The 22,973-nt window shown below is 37.8% G+C and overlaps 1 protein-coding gene across 1 annotated transcript in view; it reads left to right on the forward strand.

The window, feature by feature from the left end:
* Positions 1–22,973, forward strand: part of FAT3 (FAT atypical cadherin 3) — a 575,495-nt gene that overhangs the window by 185,557 nt on the left and 366,965 nt on the right. Inside the window, exon 3 of the mRNA XM_055283247.2 lies at positions 12,620–12,934. Within this exon, the coding sequence (XP_055139222.1) occupies positions 12,620–12,934 (315 nt within the window). The remainder of the gene's footprint in view (positions 1–12,619; positions 12,935–22,973) is intronic.

The raw sequence follows: 22,973 nt of genomic DNA on the forward strand, positions 1-22,973 counted from the left end.
GGATATTAAAGGAAGAGTTGGCCTTCCAATTTGCCTGGTTCCAGACCAATCCAACATCTGAAAATCTTCAGAGAACATATAATATTGAATTCAAAATACTACATTTCAGCAAATTTTAGAAATTGAGGAAAGTAATAAAATCATTGAATTTCCTATTACCAAAGAGCTGATACTAACCCACTGTGAGGAGCACAAGGGCTTGGAATTGCCTTCTTTTTCATGATAATGGACACACGTGGATAGATCAGCAGCATACCTCATGTAATGGAAAGAGTGTGTGACTTCTATTCAGTGTGCCACATTCCAGGCCTGACTTTGCCACTTGATTAGCTGGGCAATTCACTTAAAATCCCCAATTTAAAAAAAGTGCATTAAAGTATACATTTAAGTATGTTATATCTTAATATGTGACATATAAATTATATAAAAATATATGCACATATAATATAGAGAGAGTTGCCAAAAGACAAAATCACAACAAATTTAAAAATCTTAACTGCCTTTTATTTGTGATTCTAGAATCAGGCACTACCTCATTCTCTAAAATAGAATGGGTGCTCTGATGAGCTGAGCAGAGGAGGGTGGCTTTATAGACAGAAAAGGGCTAAGGAGAACAGAACTGGAACAAAAAGCAGATTGGTTGTTTCAAAATGACTTTCCTAGTAAAGGTTAAAGCAAAGGGGACTTTCTTATCATACTAGCTAAAAATGACCTGTTTGGGGATATATAAAAAATATATATCAAAGTTATATATATATATATATATATATATATATACACACATATCAAAGCTATATATATATATATACACACATATCAAAGTTATATATATATCTCAAAGTTTTATATATATATATCTCAAAGTTATATATATACATGTCCCAAAATTATATATATATATATATATATATATATATATATATATATATATATATATATATCTTGATTTCTTGGAAGGTCAGATAAACAACTTAGTGTTGGCTTGGTGGCATGAACTTAATATGAGTGACTCCATTTTGGTTTGATCTTTTGGGCCTGGTGCAGGAACTCATTCCAAACCAGTGGCCTTCTGCAAATTGTATTTAACACACTAAAATGTATTTGAAGCATTATAAACACCTAAGTTAAGATTATCTCCACCCACAATTTCTCTGCTAATTTCTGTTCATGCCATTTCAGTTTGTTTCAGCTGTGTCCATATATTTCAGACTGACAGCAATTACAGATATGACTATAGGAGTGAGTGGAGTGACCCTGGTTGGGCCTATGAGGATAAAATACCCATTCTTCCTTAACTGTTACCACACACTGTGCTGAACAATGATTTCTGCGAAGGCATTAAGAATCTTATACAGGTCCAAGGATGAATAGAACAAGAAAGAAAAATAGTATCTGTGTGATCTTGCTAGAGGCAGGCATGGGTTGGCTAAAAGTGGTTATGGAGCCCATGAAAGAATTTCATGTGCTCTCAGAAATAAATCTAGTTTAAAGAGTTTGACTCCTGAAGAAATAAGCAATTTAAAAATGCACTGAGATGTTAATATTAGGAAAGATTAGGTAAAGAGTGCAGGGAACTCTCTATATATTTCTTTGCACATTCCTATGAATTTATAATTATTTCAGAATAAGAAGCTAAAAAATCTTTAATGCACTGAAATTTGAGAATTTACATTTTCAATAATTAGAAATAAGCATTAAATGAATCATGCACAAGTGAACAGACTCTGTTAGGAGCATATACAACAAGTATGCCATCGAGGTATTTTTTAAGATTGTTTTTAATGGCCCCAGAGTCTCCAATAATTATCCCAGCAGGGTGATTTTTACCATGTTATAAACACATGACCCCCAAATATTCCCTGATCCGTATGCTGATAGGTTGTTTGGAGCTGTTGTGAGTGTTTGGGTGTCATTCTTTTGGGGCAAGATGTCATTTTAGACTTGGCATGTGGCATATGGGGATATGGCTAGAAAGTAGGAAAGGTAAACAACCCAGCAAATAATATTTATCTAATTATGAACAGCTTTGTATATTTCCCCTTTCATCTCAAATATTTCGGACTGATTCAGTGAGCAATTTGTTTGTGAATAAAAATTAATTAAAACAAATGTGTGTTTCATGCTGGAATTAAATAATTGAAGTTCAATCTGTGCACAGTTCTGCCGAAACAAACATACAAATAAATAAATACTTTCTGTGTATCTACTTATTCAATTAAATATTAAGATGCCCAGAGAATTTTGGGCCTGCTACTGCCTTTATTATACAGCAAATAAAGATAAAAACAGAAAAGAACAATTTTATAAACATAAGCATACCTTAAAAACAAAGAGCATAAAAAATCCAAACTGTACTTCTAATGAATTTTGAAAATTACATTTTTATAAACATCAGGGTAAAATTTGAGCATCTTACCGTAATCCACCTTGAGCATTTCAGTGATAGGTAAAAATGTGAGGGATAGGATGCATTGCTGTCTGGGATATTCACTTGAGTCCTTTTCACTGAGCAGTACTACCTGAAACATGCTAGAAGCTCATTGTAGATGGTTTATTTTTTAAATGAGGTGTTCTTAATCGCTCATTTCTACTCCCACTCAGCATGCACTTATGAATGGACAGAGGTCTTATCCTATTGAATCAGAGACAGAGATCAGAATGAAGAAAGAACCTCTATGGCACATGAGCAAGGAATTCTTAGACTGGAGAAGAAAAGCCCAGCAAAGAAATGGTTATCTTCTGATACTGAAAGACCTGTCATAGAAGAAAGGTTGTTTGCAAAGTTGTTCTGTTTTATTCTGGAATGTGAATGGGAATACAGGTAGAAATGGCTTTTGAAATTACAGAGACCAAATTTTTGCCTCAGTGTGAAGAAGTATGTGTTAGCTAAAACTGCCCAGTAAATAGTGAGGATCCTATCACCTGATTTGGAACAGAGTCTGGGTTCTGGGTCAGGGATGTTGTGGAAGGAATACTTTCATTAGGAGAATTGTATCCAGTGTTCTTAGAGGTCTCTTCCAGGTCTGAGGGAGGCTAATGAATCCCTTCATTGATATAAACTAGCCTACTGCTGAATCAGTGTCATGGACATACACTTATTGAGTGCCTACTATATGTCAGGCAGCCAAAAACTCTGCCATTATAGAACCCACTATGAACAGAAAGATGGAAGGAGACCCCATTCTGGGGATGAATACTCCAGGACTGTGTTGAGTAATGGGTTATGAATATGTCACAGACATTTATATTCTGCCTATCTTTATAAATAAAAACAGACTCTCTTTGAAGAGAGTCAGTAATGCTTTTAACAAATATTTATATTCTACAAAGATATACCAAGATGTGCCAAAAAGTATCCTTTTATGATTTCTACATTCAGTATGGAAAACATGAGTAAGAAAGTAAAATATTAATTAAATAATGTTTGCTCAATTAATGACACTTCTCTATCAGAGGGGAAAAATGTCTTTAGATATGATACTGTATCTGGGTTTGTATAAATATAGATTAAATAGACAATATGGTTTTTGTTAACAACTGGTCTTGAGTCTGACAAACTAAAGTTTGAGAAGAGAATTTTATATTTACTGGATGAGTGATCACTGGCAAGTTGCTTAACCTATATCTGTTTCTTTATCTGTCAAATGGGGATAAATACAGTAACTGCCTCATAAGTGCTTGCAGTAATAAATATTTGTTGAATGAATGAGGGATTTTAAAGAATTAATGAAGACTGAATTTATTGTACCTGTCAAAATACCAGGTGCACAACGATTAAACAGTGATGTGTGTGGAAGTCATGATAGTGATGATAGTGGTTGTAATACTGTCTCTGTTTGGAGATGATATGATCATCCATGTAGAAAACTATGGAATTTATAAAAAATTGGTTAGAAGACTAACCCAGGAAGAAGTCCAATCCCTGAATAGACAAATAACAAGTTCTGAAATTGAGGCAGTAATTAATAGCCTACCAACAAAAAAAGCCCAGGACCAGACAGATTCACAGTCGAATTCTACCACAGGTACAAAGAGAAGCTAGTACCATTCCTTCTGAAACTATTCCAAACAATAGAAAAAGAGGGACTCCTCCCTAACTCATGTTATGAGGCCAGCATAATCCTGATACCAAAACCTGGCAGAGACACAACAAAAAAAGAAAATTTCAGGCCATTATCCCTGATGAACATCAATGTGAAAATCCTCAATAAAATACTGGCAAACTGAATCCAGCAGCACATCAAAAAGTGTATCCACCATGATCAAGTCGGCTTCATCCCTGGGATGCAAGGCTGGTTCAACATATGCAAATCAATAAACATAAGCCATCACAAAAACAGAATCAATGACAAAAACCACATGGTTATCTCAACAGATGCAGAAAAGGCCTTCAATAAAATTAAACACCCCTTCATGCTAAAAACACCCAATAAACTAGGTACTGAGGGAACATATCTCAAAATAATAAGAGCTATTTATGACAAACCCACAGCCAATATCATACTGAATGGGCAAAAGCTAGAAGCATTCCCTTTGAAAACCCACACAAGACAAGGATGCCCTCTCTCACCACTCCTATTCAACATAGTATTGGAAGTTCTGGCCAGAACAATCAGGCAAAAGAAAGAAGTAAAGGATATTCAAATAGGAAGAGAGGAAGTCAAATTGTCTCTGTTTGCAAATGACATGATTGTATATTTAGAAAACCCCGTCGTCTCAGCCCCAAATCTCCTTAAGCTGATAAGCAACTTCAGCAAAGTCTCAGGATACAAAGCCAATGGACAAAAATAACAAGCATTCCCATACACCAATAATAGACAAACAGAGAGCCAAATCATGAGTGAACTTTCATTCACAATTGCTACAAACAGAATAAAGTACCCAACTTACAAGGGATGTGAAGGCCCTCTTCAAGGAGAACTACACACCACTGCCCAAGGAAATAAGAGAGGATACAAACAAATGGAAAAACATTCCATGCTCATGGATAGGAAGAATAAATATTGTGAAAATGGCCATACTGCCCAAAGAAATTTATAGATTCAATGCTATCCCCATCAAGCTACCATTGACTTTCTTCAAAGAACTGGAAAAAACTGCTTTAAATTTCATATGGAACCAAAAAAGAGCCCATATAGCCAAGACAACCCTAAGCAAAAAGAACAAAGCTGGAGGCATCATGCTACCTGACTTCAAACTATACTACAAGGCAACAGTAACCAAAACAGCATGGTACTGATACTAAAACAAATATATAGACCAAAAGGACAGAACAGAGGCCCCAGAAATAACCACACATCTACAACCATCTGATCTTTGATAAACCTGACAAAAACAAGTCATGGATTCCCTATGTAATAAATGGTGTTGGGAAAACTGGCTAGCCATATGCAGAAAACTGAAACTGGACCCCTTCCTTACATCTTGTACAAAAATTAACTCAAGATGGATTAAAGATTTAAATGTAAGACCTAAAACCATAAAAACCTTAGAAGAAAACCTAGGCAATACCATTCAGGACATAGGCATGGGCAAAGACTTCATGACTAAAAACACCAAAAACAATGGCAACAAAAGCCAAAATTGACAAATGGGATCTAATTAAACTAAAGAGCTTCTGCACAGCAAAAGAAACTGTCATCAGAGTGAACAGGCAACCTGTAGAATGGGAGAAACTTTTTGCCATCTATCCATCTGACAAAGAGCTAATATCCAGAATCTACAAGGAACTTAAATTTACAAGAAAAAAAACAACCCCATCAAAAAGTGGGCAAAGGATATGAACAGACACTTCTCAAAAGAAGACATTTATACAGCAAACAAACATGAAAACAAGCTCATCATCACTGGTCATTAGAGAAATGCAAATTAAAACCACAATGAGATACAGTCTCACACCAGTTAGAATGGCAATGATTAAAAAGTCAGGAAATAACAGTTGCTGGAGAGGATATGGAGAAATAGGAATGCTTTTACACTGTTGGTGGGAGTGTAAATTAGTTCAACCATTGTGGAAGACAGTGTGGTGATTCCTCAAGGATCTAGATCCAGTGAGCCAAATAATGCTAGAAATATTACCAAGAAATTTACTAGACATACCATTTTACCCAGCAATCCCATTACTGTTTATATACCCAAAGGATTATAAATCATTCTGCTATAAAGACTCATGCACATGTATGTTTACTGCAGCACTATTCACAATAGCAAAGATTTGTAACCAACCCAAATGCCCATCAATGATAGACTGGATAAAGAAACTGTGACACATATATACCATGGAATACTATGCAGCCATAAAAAAGGATGAGTTCCTGTCTTTTGCAGGGACAGGATGAAGCTGGAAACCATTGTTCTCAGCAAACTAACACAGAACAGAAAACCAGACACTGCATGTTCTCACTCATAAGTGAGAATTGAACAATGAGAACACATGGACACAGGGAGGATAATATCACACACCAGGGCCTGTCAAGGAGTGGGGGGCTAAAGGAGGGATAGCATTAGGTGAAATACCTAATGTAGATGACAGATTAATGGGTGCAGCAAATCACCATGGCACATGTATACCTATGTAACAAACCTGCACGTTTTGCACATGTATCCCAGAACTTAAAGTATAACAATAAAAAAAAAAAAATTGGTTAGAACTAATAAGTGAGTTTAACAATGTTGTAGGATACAAGATTAATATACAAAAATCAACTGTAACTTATATACTAAAATTAAACAATTGACATTAAAATAAAAATAATGCATTTTATAATATATCAAAAACATGAAATATTTAGGGATAAATTTGACAAAAGATATGTAAGCTCTGTATACCGAAATTATAAAGCATTCCTTAGAGAAATGAAAGAAGACAAATACGTAAAGATAAATACCATTTTTATGGATCAATAGACTCAAAGCTGTCAAGATGCCAGTTCTTACCAAATTAATTTATAGGTTAAATCTAATCCCAATCAAAATCCTAGTGGGTTTCCTAAGTGTCTTATGGATTTTAAAGATGATTCTATAATTTATATAGAAATGCAAATCACCTGGGTTAGCCTAAACAATTGTGAAATGGGCAAAGTTGGAAGACTTACACTTCCTGATTTCAAGATTTATAAAGCTACATTAATCAAGACAATGTGATATTGGCATAAAGGTAGTCAAATAGATTAATGGGACAGAATGGAGAGTCCAGAAATAGACCCATACATGTAGCAATTGATTTTTGACACAGGTGCAAAGGCAGTTCAGTGGAAAAAGAAGAGTCTTTCCAACACATGCGGCTGGAACAATGAACATCTACATACAAAAAATGAACTTAGATCTATACCTTTCACCATAAAGAAAACTCAAAATGGATCATAGATGTAAATACAACACCTAAGACTATTAGACCAGAAGAAAACACAGGACAAAATTTTTGTGACTTTGGATTAGGCAAGGATTTCTAAGATACAATACCAAAACATGACCTATAAAAGAAAAATTGATAAATTGGATATGAAAATATAAGATTTTTACCTTCAAACATTACTATTATAAGAGTGAAAAGATAAGCCACAGACTGGGGGCGGGGGGGAAGTTAGCAAATCGCTTATCTGATAAAGACTGTTATCCAGAATATATAAAGAACTCTTGAAACTCAAGAAAACAAACAACCCAAATTTAAAAATAGGCAAAACACTTGAACACTTAACCTATGATAACTTCTTTATCTTAGAGAAGATATTCAGGTGAAAAATAAGCACTTTTAAAGATGCTTAACATCATAAGGAGGATGCAAATGAAAACTTCAATGAGATACCATTGTATACCCATTAGAATATCTACATTTGAGACACTGACCATGCCAAGTCAGCCACAAGTGGGGATGTGGAGCAACTGGAACCCTCCACATTCACTGCCAGTGGGAATGTGAAGCGGTGCAAATATACACCTCTCCTGTGATATAGTCATTCTACCCCTAAGTTATTACTCAAGAGTAATGGAAGTATTCTTCCATATAAAACTTTTAGATGCATGTTCTTAGCAGCTTTATTTGTAACGGTTAAAAACTGAAAGCACCTCAAATATTCACCAGTAGGTCAATGGTTAAAAAAATAATGGTATACCCTACACAATGGAATGTTACTAAGAAATGAAAAGGAATTAACTATTGTTATACACAAAATAACATGGCTCAATCTCAAAATAATTATTGTGAGTGAAAGAAAACAGAAAAACAGTATATACTATATTATTTAGGTTCTATAAAGTTCTAGAAAATACAAGTTATTTATAATGACAGAAAGGTAATCTGTGGTTACCTGTGGGTAGAAAGAGTTGGGAGCAAGGGATTGAAAATGAGAAAGAGGCTACTTTGGAGGATCGTGGATATGTTTGTTGTTTTGATTGTGGTGATGGTTTCATGAAAATGAAAACTTACCAATTGTTTGCTTTAGACATGGATAGGTTATTGTATTCCAGATACCTCAATTTTAATACAAACCAATAAAGAATGCATTGCGGTTGTCACAATGTTAAGGGCCCTCAAGATGTGATTTTGGCATTCCTTGGTCAATCTTAAAAGTGAGTTTTTGACTGATAAAAGAGGTAATGTGGATTTACATTCTTAGTTGTGACTATGTTGACCATCATTAGCTATAAGAGGATAGGTATGAAGAAATGCTATCACTGGACATCAGTGGTGTTAATATGATTAATATTGAGCCTTGGATGAAACTCAGTAACTAACACATTTCAGACTCAGTCCTTTTAAAATTTGTCCTCAAATTTTTGGATCATAAAACTGACATCTGAACATTGTGTTCCAAGATACTCATTCACATTTCTAGTTACTTGGTAAATATAGCCATAGACATCTTTTATTTTAACAGGAGAGAATTCTAATTTTTAAGGAAAATGTCTGATCCTTCATTAAGAGTAAAATAAGGTAAAATCCCACCCTTGTATTTTAATTTGTATTGGTGAATGCATTTCATCTAAGGACTTCTCAAAATCCTTTAATGTCCAAAGGCTGCGATATACCGTCTTCCTGTTTGACAAATGGAAGAAAATAATTTAGTGACTTCCAGGAATTGCAAAGCAATTTTGTGACTGCAAATCTCTATATGTAAGTGCTTTGGTGTGTGTGTGTGTGTGCGTGTACACACACATACGTGGAAATGTAGGCATAGCAGGTAGTCAGGGAAGGTGACAAATAAAACTGAAAAACGTCCTTGATTTTATTGCTTATTGAATTATGTTCTCTTTTTAGTGACCTTACTTTGACGTTCCCCCAAAAGGCCAGATACTTTCACACACAAAAAAATTATGTGATGGGAAAATCACAAAGACTGTGAGAATGGCACATGACCAGAGAAGAAAAAACATCTAGCATGACAATTCATCCCCAACTTCTCACCTTTCAAGATTATCCCCTGCTTTAAGGTGTGATTACCATTTAGAACGCCTATGGTATTGCTTTTGGTTCACATAGATTTAACACATACTCAGCATGTACTATGCCACACGCATTTTGCCAAACTCTTGGTGTACATTTAATGATTACCACAACACAGAGATGGGTATGAAAACTGGATTCGCTTGGGTTGAACATCTTCTCTATGGTCAATTGGGTAGAAAGTAAAGGATACCGGATTTGAAACTGGGTTATTCAAGGCAGACAGTCTAGGGTTCTTCTACATTTAGCTGTGGAGCCTTGGGCAAGTTACCAACATGGTGTCCTTATCTTTAAGAGATAATTATAAAGTTTATATTATAGGGAATTTGAATTACAGGTCTCAAGCACATTATGGATCCTCAGTAAATGCTATTTCCCCTGCATCCCATCCCCTTCTGGTTCTAGAGTCTTTGCTCTTCCTAGTATTTCGGTCTAAACCAGATTAGCCCTTCTGGCTGTTGGCTATGCATTTATCCCCTCAGTACAGATCTCCTTAATAAAGATCTGTGTTCTCCAAAGGACTGGGAGTCTTTTGAGGACAGAGACCCTCTCATTATCTGTGTTCCTCCAATGGCAGCACAGGGTCCAGTGGATGCCTGTAAACTGAATGGACAGGTCTCATGGCAGTGAAGAGGTGCCTTGCGGAGATTGCAGAACATTTTTTTCCTGACCTGTATCCCTCACCCCAGCTCACAACTTTCTACTCTTAGTTTCCATCCCAGAGACTGCTTAGTTCCCTGTCACTTGTCTGTTCTCTGACTTGCAGAGCTCCAGCCTACCTGGGTGGCAGCTCGTGGCACTGACTGCTATGAGAGTTCCACAAAACTGTCCATGGTGTCTGTGATGTGCTGGTGTCCTGTACTCGCAGATGTGCTCACACCTGGCCAGGTATCCAACCCTCAGAGTCCTCCTTCTCTGGTCCTTAATGTCATGTTGACAATTGACTCTGTCTGAGAGACCAAAATAGATGGTCCTTTATCAACTAAGATGAATCTGAAGGTTAAAAAACAGAGTAGCCTCTGGGTTGACGGTTCAGGGCCCAGCTGGCATGGCAGATTTCTAAATTCCTACAGGAAAAACCACTCTCCGACTAGACTCTCTAACAATAAGAGCTACCAGGCAAATTGTCCTAACTTTGATTTACAACCCAGACCACTAAAACTCTGGTTGGACAGAGGATTTGTCTCACAAACATTCCTTTCTGATAAGCTACTGCAGACCTAAGCCAGTATCAGCCGGCTTATGAAGCTTGTGCACAAACTGTCTTTGTGTTCTATAGTTCATCTTTTGATGTAAAGAGCCAAATTCCACCTCATTTTAATGCTAAAATCCTGCCCCAAAGTGAACATAGAATGTATGTTGCATGTATGTTTTCCCTCTGCGAATATGGTCAGCTCTTCTCATAAATACGTATGATGTTTCTCCCAAATCTGCTGAATATATATGACTGCATTGTGTGCCATGGGCCCTGTGAGGCATAAAACCAACCTGGCCTTTCCCCTCTTGGAAAAGAGAGCACTTTCGGCACACACTGGACAACATCTCTTCCCAGTTTGCAAACTGATATTGGCTGCCAATAAAGTTCTCCATTCCACTATTTAGTCAACCTGGTGGTCTTATAGATAGCAATGTCAACACAGTTTATAAAGCTATCTTTATTCATTCAATCAATGAACACATATCACTGTGTTTATAATAGTTATTATTGTTGTTGTTGTTGCTTTTACTTCTCATTTTCTTCCTATTCTATTGTCTAGTACCTATCCCTCTAATGACAGATTGGCATTTCTTTTCTAACTACCAGATATCAGCCATATTCTACAGGAACCCATTGTTTTACATATTTCCACTGAGAATATTTAAGATTAACTTTTGTCCCATGGCCTACCACTATGCAGAGTTCTTGGGTGAATAACGTTGCAGCTGAAATTTCACCATCAATCAAGTTATCACCCTTAAAATATTTTATCTGTCTTGAGTTTGAGGAAATTTTGAGTATTCCAGCCTAACTGTTTCTGGACAGATGCCCTCCTCTCTCCCAGTTGCTGTACTTGGCAGTTTGCTTATGCAGGGTCTATAGGCTAAGTTATATGCCTAATTTAGACAAAAGTTTAACAGGAATACAGAGGATAGAGAATTCAGGGCAGAACTGGAGAACTGTTTCTTGACTCTTTTCACAATGTCTTTTATAGTATAAGGATTTACATGAATTTCACGCTTTCTATGAGCCTCCTGACTACTTTTACAGTTTTTATACACTGAGCCCAGAGTTTTCCCATCACGATGGGCTCAGGATCCTGTCCCTTTGGTGAGTTTCTGTAGCCTGGTGATTGGGTAAGGGTTGTAAAGATAGACAAGAGCACTGTGTTTTCTCTGGCTTTTTAGGCAGACATCTGATTTCCTGGTTGGCACTTGTTTCAACCATGAAATGGGAAAGATTGGGCATTTTGTACTCCTAATTTAAAATGATTGTCCATGAGCATCTCTCAAAGTGGCTCAGAGTTTATTAGGGCCCTCTGTAGAGTTCTTAAGGGAGATGGAACTCATTCAGAACATGTGTTGATATGACCTCTTCTCTGATTATGTTGGAATAGCTGTGACATTTGATTTTCAGGGAAAGAGTAAGAAGGAGGGTTATATCTTTGCAGGCAAAATATTTTCCATCTAACAGGCAAAAAAAAGAATGTTTGAAAGGTTTTTCTTCTTTCTGTAAATGAATAAATAAAATAATTTACCCTAGGAGAGCTTTTCATTACATAAGAAGTCAATTCAATATCAGGTCAAATGGAGATATTGACCTGATACTACACTGATTTCCCATGAAACATGGGAAGTGCTTTGACCCCTGGCACAACCTCTTCTCATTCCCCTATATCATCTCTTCTGTGTGTGTGCATCTGAGCGCAGGTTTGTTTGAAAGATATCTATCTCCAAAATTCAAATAAAGTATTTGTGAATGTAATTATACTCTATAAACAGTAGAAGAACTATTTAATATGGTACTGCTGAAAATCATTTTCTTATGTAAAGAGTGACATCTTAATTTAACCTTATGTTATGGATTTGGGTGTTTTTCATATGCCAAGATTATTTAGTGTAGTCCTTTGGAATTTGAGATTATTTATTTAATGTCTTCCCTTTCTCTGTGACAGTCACACTTTCTCTTTTTTCTCTCAGGGGTCATCACTGCCGCAGACATTCTTGATCGGGAGACAACGGGGTCATACTGGCTAACAGTGTATGCCACAGACAGGGGCGTTGTTCCACTCTACTCCACCATTGAGGTCTACATTGAAGTTGAAGATGTGAACGACAATGCCCCGCTGACCTCAGAACCTATATATTATCCTGTTGTCATGGAAAACTCTCCAAAGGACGTATCTGTCATTCAGATCCAGGCTGAAGATCCTGACTCCAGTTCCAATGAAAAACTGACATACAGGATTACAAGTGGAAATCCTCAGAATTTTTTTGCCATCAATATCAAAACAGGTAAGGGAATGCTTATATGACTTCTTTTTAGTTTGTAGTCCAGCTTTTAAATTTGTCAGTATTACGAATATCAAATATCAAAACAGGTAAGGGAATGCTTATATGACTTCTTTTTAGTTTGTAGTCCAGCTTTTAAATTCGTCAGCCTGACACTTGCTGTACTCATTTACTTTGTTTTCTAAAGAATAGCATCTTCCTTTCTGAGAATAGTTTCTGAAAAGGTGAGTGCCACTTCTGTCTATTTGGTATGTTTCAATTTTACTTGACACTGAGTGGGAGTGATCTAATCAAAATCAGAGGTTTTCACAGAAGGCATTAGATTTGCTTTACTCATAATAATAAAATGTGGTTCCCAGGCCACTCAGAGAGCCAGCTGCTTCCTTCTCTTTCTTGAAAAAGAGTAACCTGGCCTCTGCTGGATTCTATGAGCAAGCTGGCTCTGTGATGCCTCTACCTCTAGACACTTCCCCCTTGCTGATCTCCTTAAAGCCTTCACCTTAAACTCCAGATGTTTTTGCGATTCCTGTACTACCCATCAAGGAAGCATCCATGTTTAAAAGAACTTCCAGTGTCTCAATTTTTACATAAAATATGTATAACTTCAATTTTCTGGTCTTTTGCTCAAAACGTTATTAGAGATTGTAATGAAAACTTAATTGGTTGAGTAAGGATAAGAAAGGCCTAAGGATCAGTAACAGGTGTGCATTTGGCTGAATGCATTCTGAGACAGGTATGTACATTGGAAAAGTTCTTTGCAGATCTGAGAGGTTCATTGCTTTCTTGTGATTTGCGTCTTTTAGGTCTGAACAAAGGAGTAAAACGGTGAGAGTTGTGATGGATGGGGTTTTAATTCATTGAAATTTAGAATAATTTAATTTCACCCTGGGCAAGTGAGTTGATATTGGTCAAAAAGTTAGGCTCAGTTGAGATTTGTTGGTGTGAACAAACTCAGCTCTCCTAATGAACTACTAATCTAGTTGATAGTTGTTTCTCCTGCCTATGTTTGTTAAACAGAAACAAGTAGCTGACCTCAAGTATTTTATAAATGTCAGATTCCCATTAATATAATGAAAGAGAATGTCAGGGTTTAAGAAAAAAAATTATTGATTTTCTCTAATTATGAGTGGATCAATCATTTTGTTAAGCAGACTTTTGCATTCTAACAGTGTTGAATCGGGATTTGACCTGTATTTTATTGTAAGACAAAGAGAGTACTAACTATCAGTATCTGTTGAGGCCTGCTTGTACTTGCAGGAGAGGACTCAGATTTGGAGCCTTGGCCCAACCTTTGAGAGCCCCATTAAGTGGATAAAATTCTCCATGCATCTGAGGAACAGGCCTCCAACTTTCCTGGGAAGCCCTCCTGATTTACTTTTTGGTATGGCAAAGAGCTCCTTAGAACATAGCCACGGAGAAATGAATTCAATCACTTTGCAAATTTAAGAGTGAGGGTTGGGGTGAAGGGAGAGAGAGAACAAAAACTAAAACAAACAATGTCACAGTAAAAAAGTTGAGGCCACAGATATCTTCACATTTCACAACCCAGTGGAGTCTGAAATACCTCAGTCAGATTCTGCTTCTTCCATCTCGATCCCATTGCTACTTGAGTCATTAATGGTAGGCCCAGCACCCTTTTTTTTTTAAAGAAGTTAATAAAAAGCTGCAAAAGGGAAGTTTTCACTGTTCTCTTCCTTTATTTAGGAGTGAATAGAAAGAATAACTGTCACAGGGAAGAGGGAAGAATTTGGGTTGGATGTGAAGTTCAGAGAAGAACATGCTCATTCATGTAACTAAAGCTTTTATTTATACAACTTTTAAAAGTTTGAACATAATTTTTCAGAAAGCCCTATTTTATCACTATTTGGCCTATGTTGCTAATAAGATCCTTAAGCATGTTCATAATTTCTCTCTTCTTGCCATAGATTTTTAAAAAGCATTTTTGCCAGGAATGACATTTTTGTCCAACTGATCTAATTGTCTAAAGAAATATATAGCATACCTTGTAGTTTCCAGACACATGATAAGAAAATACTGCTTTTTATCCATTTATTCAATCACCAACCATTTATTGTACCTATTAATTGTCAAGTAAGATCTAATAAAGAGGGTTATAAACTTAAGATATGGTCCCAGCCTTTAAGGACCCAAACTTATATGAACTTAACAAATACTTCTGATATAATGAAAGATATAAATGATTCCAGCAGGGGAGCGTCACTCAATATAGGGTTGGTGGGAGTGATGGTCAGGGAGGGCTTCATGGAGGAAGTCACATTTGGGGTTAGAAGTCCTGAGTTTCAAATGCTTGATCTGTGCTTTCTAACTAGGAAACACCATAGAACACAGCGGGAGAAACAGACTGTATTGCACAGTTTTTACCAGCTTCGTGAACTTACCAGCTTCATGACCTTGGGGAAATTATTGAACCTCTCTTAAATGTAGCTTTTAGTAAAAATAGTTGCAAGGAATATAGGAGTCCTCACCAGAAATCCTTTGCACAGTGCCTGGTGCATTGAAATCCCACAAAAAAAGCTGATACCCCATTCTAACTACTTTACTGTAGTTACAGTCATTTAATCTCTTTGGACCTCACTTATCTGGAAAATGAGAATGACCTTGCTTACTCTGCAAGGGTTGCTCATAAAGTCTGAATGTCATCATGATGTGTTTGAAGGCTGTTGGTAAACTACAAAGCTCTGTAAGAGTCATGTTATGCCTATTTCTAATGAGAGTCACAGAACTCCAAGTCTGGTGAAATTCTTGTTAATAGTGTTGCTCTAAGTATCATGCTGCCTAGAGGGCAGCCTTCAGCCAGCTCAAGGAACTCTCTAATAGAAGTCTTAATTTTTGGCATTTCTTCCTGACTCTCTAAAGTCATTTGTCTGAAATAGTTACATCAATATAACATTTTTCAGTAATGAAGCTGGATGTGTAGCTAACCAGTGTGTAGATAGATAGATAGACAGATACATAGATACATAGACAGAGGCATACTAACCAGTATATTTAGGAAAGATTTATGCTTTAGATTTTTTCTCAAATGGATGTTGACTCTAGTAAACTAAGCTTTCATTTCCTCCTCTGCCATACAGTTGGAATTTTTAGAATTTGGTTTTGTTTTGGCAATGTGCTACATAATAAAGATTAAAATGATTAACACCAACGCAAATAATGCCAAGACTTATGATATACAGCTTGTAGCAGATAACAGATGTTCCCAACCCCAAAATGGAGAGAGATTTCTTTATTGAACATCTGTTCTCTACACAAATATGGGTTTTTTTCTACCACATCTAGAATCACATAGAATCAGTAGTCTGTGGACTTTCTTTAGTAATTCCTGTGGCTTAAGGAAAACAAAAGCTGTAATGCTGTGTGGTTTTTTCTGGCCGGTACAGAGAACTCTTGCTTAATTCCAGGCCAAGCAGTTAAATTCAATCAAATTAGCCTACCTCCGTGTCTGAGGTGGAGACACCAGCAGGCTGGTGTTCACTTGCCTCTTTGGGTGAGCAGGAATGTTGCTTCCTTCTAGTTCGCTCAGTTGCCCAGGTTGGAGTGCAGTGGCACGATCTCGGCTCACTGCAAGCTCCGCCTCCTGAGTTCACGCCATTCTCCTGCCTCAGCCTCCCGAGTAGCTGGGACTACAGGCACCTGCCACCACACCCGGCTAACTTTTTGTATTTTTAGTAGAGACGGGGTTTCACCACGTTAGCCAGGATGGTCTCGATCTCCTGACCTCGTGATCCGCCCACCTCAGCCTCCCAAAGTGCTGGATTACAGGCGTGAGTCACCGCGCCCGGCCTCCAGTTCTTTTGAGGGAGTCCAGGGTGGCCCTCATTGGTCAGCCAGGCTGAATTGGGGAGCAGGGGTGGAAATTTCTTCTAGGGCTTTGGAAGGTTTATTTTAGTCATGTTTACACCATGGAAACCACATAGTACAGGGCTGACATGCCAGTGTTTAGTAGAGAGCTCAATAAATGTTAACTATTACGATCATCATCATCATCCCATATTTCCCACTAGAAAAAAGGTCTGTGTAAGCTACAGGCACACTGCTTCTGGACCCCACTGTCTTGAGGAAGACATTTCTGAAAGGCAGCTATGTCTTGCCTTAGCAATTGCTAGGTAGCACTGAAATCTTCAACTCAGTTTTATAAAGTGAATGATGTACTGTTGATCTAGACCCCAGGTGTCAGCAGGTGGGAGACATAACAGAAATACATTGGAAGATACTTTCTGCACTCAGGGAATTTAGTCTCATAGGAAAAACAGAACCATCATACGTATGATATAAGGCGATCATTTAAGGCAGCTTATTTAAAACAAAAACAAAACAAAACAAAAAAACAGTGGAGCTCTGTGGATTATAAGCTATGAACAGTGTAACATGTCAGAGCAGAGCTGAGTAACAAGGGATCTTTGCAGACCTGAAGGGGGCCTGAAGAATGGGCTGACCTGCAGAGAGAGGGGCCAGACAACTATACAGGGAATATAAACAAGTGAAGCTTACCAGATAGCTTGCGAGGCATGATATTATTAGAAAGCGAATTTTATTTTATTTTTTTTTATTATACTTTAGGGTTTTAGGGTACATGTGCACAATGTGCAGGTTTGTTACATATGTATCCATGTGCCATGTTGATTTCCTGCACCCATTAACTCGTCATTTAGCATTAGGTGTATCTCCTAATGCTGTCCCTCCCCCCTCCCCCCACCCCACAACAGTCCCCGGAGCGTGATGTTCCCCTTCCTGTGTCCATAAGTTCTCATTGTTCAATTCCCACCTATGAGTGAGAACATGCGGTGTTTGGTTTTTTGTCCTTTAGAAAGCGAATTTTAAAAGTCATAAATGTCAGGAATGTGGTAAGATATTAGAAGTAGCAAATACGTACATCTCTTTTCTTCTGTTTTGGAGTTTGATAATAGTTAAATTTTAAAGGGCCTTGTTTTTTTTGTTTTGTTTTGTTTTGTTTGTTTTTTCCAATCTTCCTTCTGAGAGACCTACTTCTTAAAGGAATTATTTTAAAGGGAAAAACACATACATAAAAGAGACCCCTTCATTCTTTCTTTTGTATCTGTAAAACATAGATCCAGGATTCGCATATGCTGCATTGCGAGTCTGCCTGTGAAAGTGATTTTTGCTTAATCCAGATCTTTCAATGGGTCACCGTCCAGGGCATGGAATTTCTAAGTTTCTTTCTGCAGTTGCTCTGTCTCCCTTTGACTCATGCTCCGTTCACTGGCATCTCCACTTGTATTTGAGTAGAGGTGAAGTTCAGCTTTCTTTTGCTTTCTGTGAGCATCTTGAAATAAACCTGAGTAAAACATAGTTTATATGTAGGTAGACTAGCTACCCCCACTTTAGGTGACTGAGGAGGAAGAAATCCTCTTCAAAAGTGTATGTGCTGTAAGAATACCTCAAATTCTACCTTTAACTATTGATTACTCCCAGGATAGACATTTCCTTTCTCTATTAAAATTGGAGGAAATAGCTTATTAAAATATTGGATGTCTTTAGTTTTTTAATCAGCTGCATATAACATCAGCTTGCCTTTTGGTATATGGTATACAACATAGTGAATAAGAGAGGGGGTAATGGAGAGAAATCCAGACCACACTTCAACCTGAAAATTATTACCTGGTGAGCTTGCTAGACTATAGAGTCTTAGGCCAGAGCTTGATTATTTGCATTTCTAACAAGTTTCTAGGTGATGCTGATATTGCTCTCCTGAGAGCCTGATTAGCAAGGTTCCATATGAAACAAAAGCGGGAGGTAACAAGGTACCCAGAGACACCTGAGGACAAGATAGCAAACTTTATGAGTTACCGCAACATCTTATGGGGCTGGGGTTTGAGAGTTAATTCAGCCACCCACTCCCAAAATCAACTCCCATATCCTTGCTTATACTTTCTCTTTAATCAAGTGGAGAAAAATGAAAATCCTGTCCCTAACTATCCGTGAGCAAAATATCACATGGATTCCTAAGACTTGTAGTTAATAAAAAACCTGGGTCATATAATGTTTGGATACACTTGTATGATTTCCAAATAGGTGGAATCAAGCAGAATTTGTTATTAAGTGGAGTTCAGACCTACTTTAATGAATCAACAAACATTATTTTATTTTAATATATCATTATAAAAAAGTGTTAGTTCATAAGATACGGATGTTCAAAAATAATTTGGTATCCTAGGTAAGTTAAGCCTTGTGTTCATGCACAGTTCTGTGTGGTGGTAATCTGCTTAGAAAACCACCTTTTCTAGGAAAAGAGGAGGAAACCTTACTTTATTTACAAATATAGGGATTTAAGGAAAAGAAAAAGGTGAGGTACAAGGGTCCAAATATTGGTGCTTGTTTTTCAGCGAACACTGCGGAAATCTGTTGTTGTTTTTTATTGTTTCTTTCCGGATGGCAGAGCCCCTCCTAATGAAAAGCTAAATTCTCCTGAACGGGTAGAAATGGCCACCGGATGATGAGTTGATATTCATAACTACAGGCACAAGGCAGATAATGTAGCGAATGAGTATGTATGAAACTGTAAATCACCCTTGCTCCTTCTTTCAGCCATGAAAGGAGCCCTTGTCCTATAGAACATTAAATTGTGTTCATTTAATCCAACAAGTCCAGTAGAACAAATCGGGCTCATGCAGATTTATCATGGGGGTTATTTAAATTCAGCAGTGACCTTTGCATCCACGTGAATGTGCTCCACATGAACAAGGACAAAGGGAACTTTTCTGCATAGTCATTATGTCCCCAGGGAAGTTGTGCAGTTCCCCACTTGATCAGCTCACAACTGTGGGTTGAGGGTGGGGGTCATGGGGTTCCAAGGATGTGGAGGGCTGGGTCAGGGTGGGCCATCAGGCATGGGAGAGCGTGCTGTATTATATAGCATAAGAAAAATGATGCTCTTGCCCTGGCTGGGATCTTGTCCTGGGCAGAGGCAGCTCAGAGGTACTTCCTGGAACTACAGTTCATTCTGGGAGAATAATTGTGTTGCTCTGTGTTCCATGCTGCTTCATGTCCTGCTAACCCACTGAGAAAGGGTAGCGATGGGTGTGGTATTCCCAGATGACCAGCCTTCCTCTGGGGCTCAGCTGCACTGTGTAGCTGCTGTTGGAAATTAAGTCCAGAGTGTGGACTCGCTCTGCCTTCATGTAGCTTCATTTTTTTTTCATATGCTTATTGTGAATGTAAGTACCAACTTCAGAGTTTCTCACCCTCAATACTGTGGATGTTTTGGGTCAGATAATTCTTCGTCGTGGGGAGCTGTTTTGTATATTATATAAGATGTTCAGCAGTATCCCTGGCCTCTGCTAGATGCCAAGGTCACCCCTTGCTTCAGTTGTGACAACCAAGATATCACCAGACACTATCATACATTCTAGGGATGGGAGGAACTGCCCCCATTGAGAACCATTGCACTAATGTGGAATACTTTACAGAACCCCATTCCATATGGCCCCAAGCAAAGCACCCTGTGCAAAATGAATAACTGACTATTGAGATGTGATGGCATATAACTATTATATGTAATATGTGTGTATGTATGTGTATATATATGTACACATAAATATTATTAATAATAAAATGAAATACCTAGAGGGAAGGAATGTTACACAAAGAGGCCTTGCTAAGTTTCTCCCAGTTTATTACCATTAGGACATACCCTCTTTGTCCAGTCATACTTCTACACAACTGACCATTCTTCATCAAACCTAAACAAAAATACACAGTTTTCCCTTGGCTTTGGGTTTTCATTTCTGAAGAATCTTCTGTCATATGTAACTTCAGTTAAATACATTTGTATGTTTTTCTATTGTTAACCTGCCTTTTGTTACAAGTTTTTAAAAATTTAAAAGAGAAGAAATCCAAAGCTGCCTCTCACTTCCCTCTGACTCCAGGTTCTTTGTATTTTAAAGGCTCTATGAATACTTGAAATAGAATCCATTAGAGAAAAAATAATAATAATAACAAAACTTCAAACAGAATACATGTGAATTAAGTTATCATTTTCTCAACTCTTAATATTTGGAGAGGATTTGGCTGGTAACAAAATTCTCATCAGAGCCCATTTTGAACAGCCTTCTCCAGAAAACAGCATGAAGGGATTAATTTGAGAGTTTCAGAGTTTCTTCCCTTAAAATGCTTAAGCAGCTCCAAATCCTGTTCCTGCTTAATGCCAGCCTTCTGATGGATCAATATGTGGATTGTTTCATCATTGGAATGAAACAATCCACATTAGATGAATCCTGGATGAAAAGGGGGGAAGAAAAATCCTTGTGACCTCAGATAGGGATTCTGCAGTCATGTGTCTAGATTAAGGCTCTTTGAGGTGTTGGCATCCATATTAAGTATGCAGTGCCCATTTACAAGCCCCAGGGAACTGCAGATGCATAGGGACTTAGACCAGTGTCCCAGACCACTATCTGTTTTTTAAGAGACAGAGTTTCCCACTGTTGCCCAGGCTGGAGTGCAGTAGCATGATCATAGCTTACTACAGCTTCAAACTCCTGGACTCAGGCAATTCTCTTAGCCTCCCAAGTAGCTGGGACTACAGGTATGTACCACCGTACCCAGTTATTATTATTATTATTTTAGAATGGGGTCTCACTCTGTTGCCCAGGCTATTATTGAACTCCTGGCTTCAAGCAATCCTCCCCCTTATGTATTTATGTGTTTAAAAAAAAGGATTGATTAAGGTCCTAAATTTATCTTTTATTTCTTCTATCTGGGCATTATTTCCACAGCAGTAATTTACTACATTGCTTTATTACTTTCTTCTGTTCTGCGGGAAACAGTGAATTTTAATTGAAACCACTGCCCGCCTCTCTCCATTCTTGGATGCCATTGTTAGGGAGACTCCTAGATTCTGCTGGGCCGTGTGTCCCTTGTCTCTCAAGTATGAAGGGATGATGGAAACAGGAGCCTTAACCCAGAGCACAGGTCTACTCACTGTCTCGAGCCATGCCAACATATTCATGTATTAGCTCATTCAGCAATCACCACAGTCCTGGGGAAAAAAAAATACTCTGGGCCCTGGGCACAAAAGTGGTTTGACCAGGGTCACCCAGCTGGTCAGTGCAGAGCTAGGATTGGTCTGATTGATGGACTTAATGCTAAAAATAAATGCTATTGAATTTGAAAAACATGAGCAAACTAAATAAATACATTAATGATCCTAGAAGTTTGTGGGGAAGTCTTTCAGATGATTGAGCACACATTCTTTGTTTTATAGGTGTGTTAGGGGTTGAATTGTTCCCCAAAAAGATACACAACTCCCAGTCCATACTTGTGAATGTGACCTTATTTGGTAAGGAAGGTCTTTGTAGATGTTATCAAGTTAAAATAAGTTCATATTGGATGAGTGTGGGCCCTAATTCAGTGACTGGTGTCCTCATAAATAGAGAGAAATTTGGACACAGAGACGCAGACCCAGAAGGAAGAAAACGTGCAGAGAAAAAGTAACATTTTCCTCACCTAACACAAGATTCATGCCTGAAGTGCCTGTAACAAAGGCAGGCTAACAAGAGAAAAACATACAAATGTATTTAACTGAAGCCACATAAGACAGAGGAGTCTTCAGAAATGAAAACCCAAAGCCAAGAGAAAACTGTGTTGTTTTTATGTTTAGGTTTGATGAAAAATGGACAGTTGTGTAGAAGTATGCTTGGACTAAGAGCATATATCCTAATGGTAATAAACTGGGGAAATGTAGCCAGGCCTCTTTGTGTAGATTCCTCTTGGCCTCTTTGTGTAACATTCCTTCCCTCTAGGTATAAGGCAGGACACCTGTCACATGAGGGTCTTTAAAAGAGATACGAGGGTAAGGTCAGAGATATCTTTATGCTTCTGTAGTTTTCTCAGTTTCCTTTAGCTTAAAATACTCAGTATGCCAAGGTGCTGTATTTGAGGTTATTGTGTTGGAGGCCCCAGCAACAGCCATGAGAAGATGGAAGCAGAGACTGGAGTTAGAAGCAGAGATTGGAATGATGGTGCCACAAGCCAAGGAATTCCAAGGATTGCCAGAACCCACCAG

The sequence above is a fragment of the Symphalangus syndactylus genome, chromosome 6 (genome assembly GCF_028878055.3).
Source record: "Symphalangus syndactylus isolate Jambi chromosome 6, NHGRI_mSymSyn1-v2.1_pri, whole genome shotgun sequence".
NCBI lineage: Eukaryota > Metazoa > Chordata > Mammalia > Primates > Hylobatidae > Symphalangus > Symphalangus syndactylus.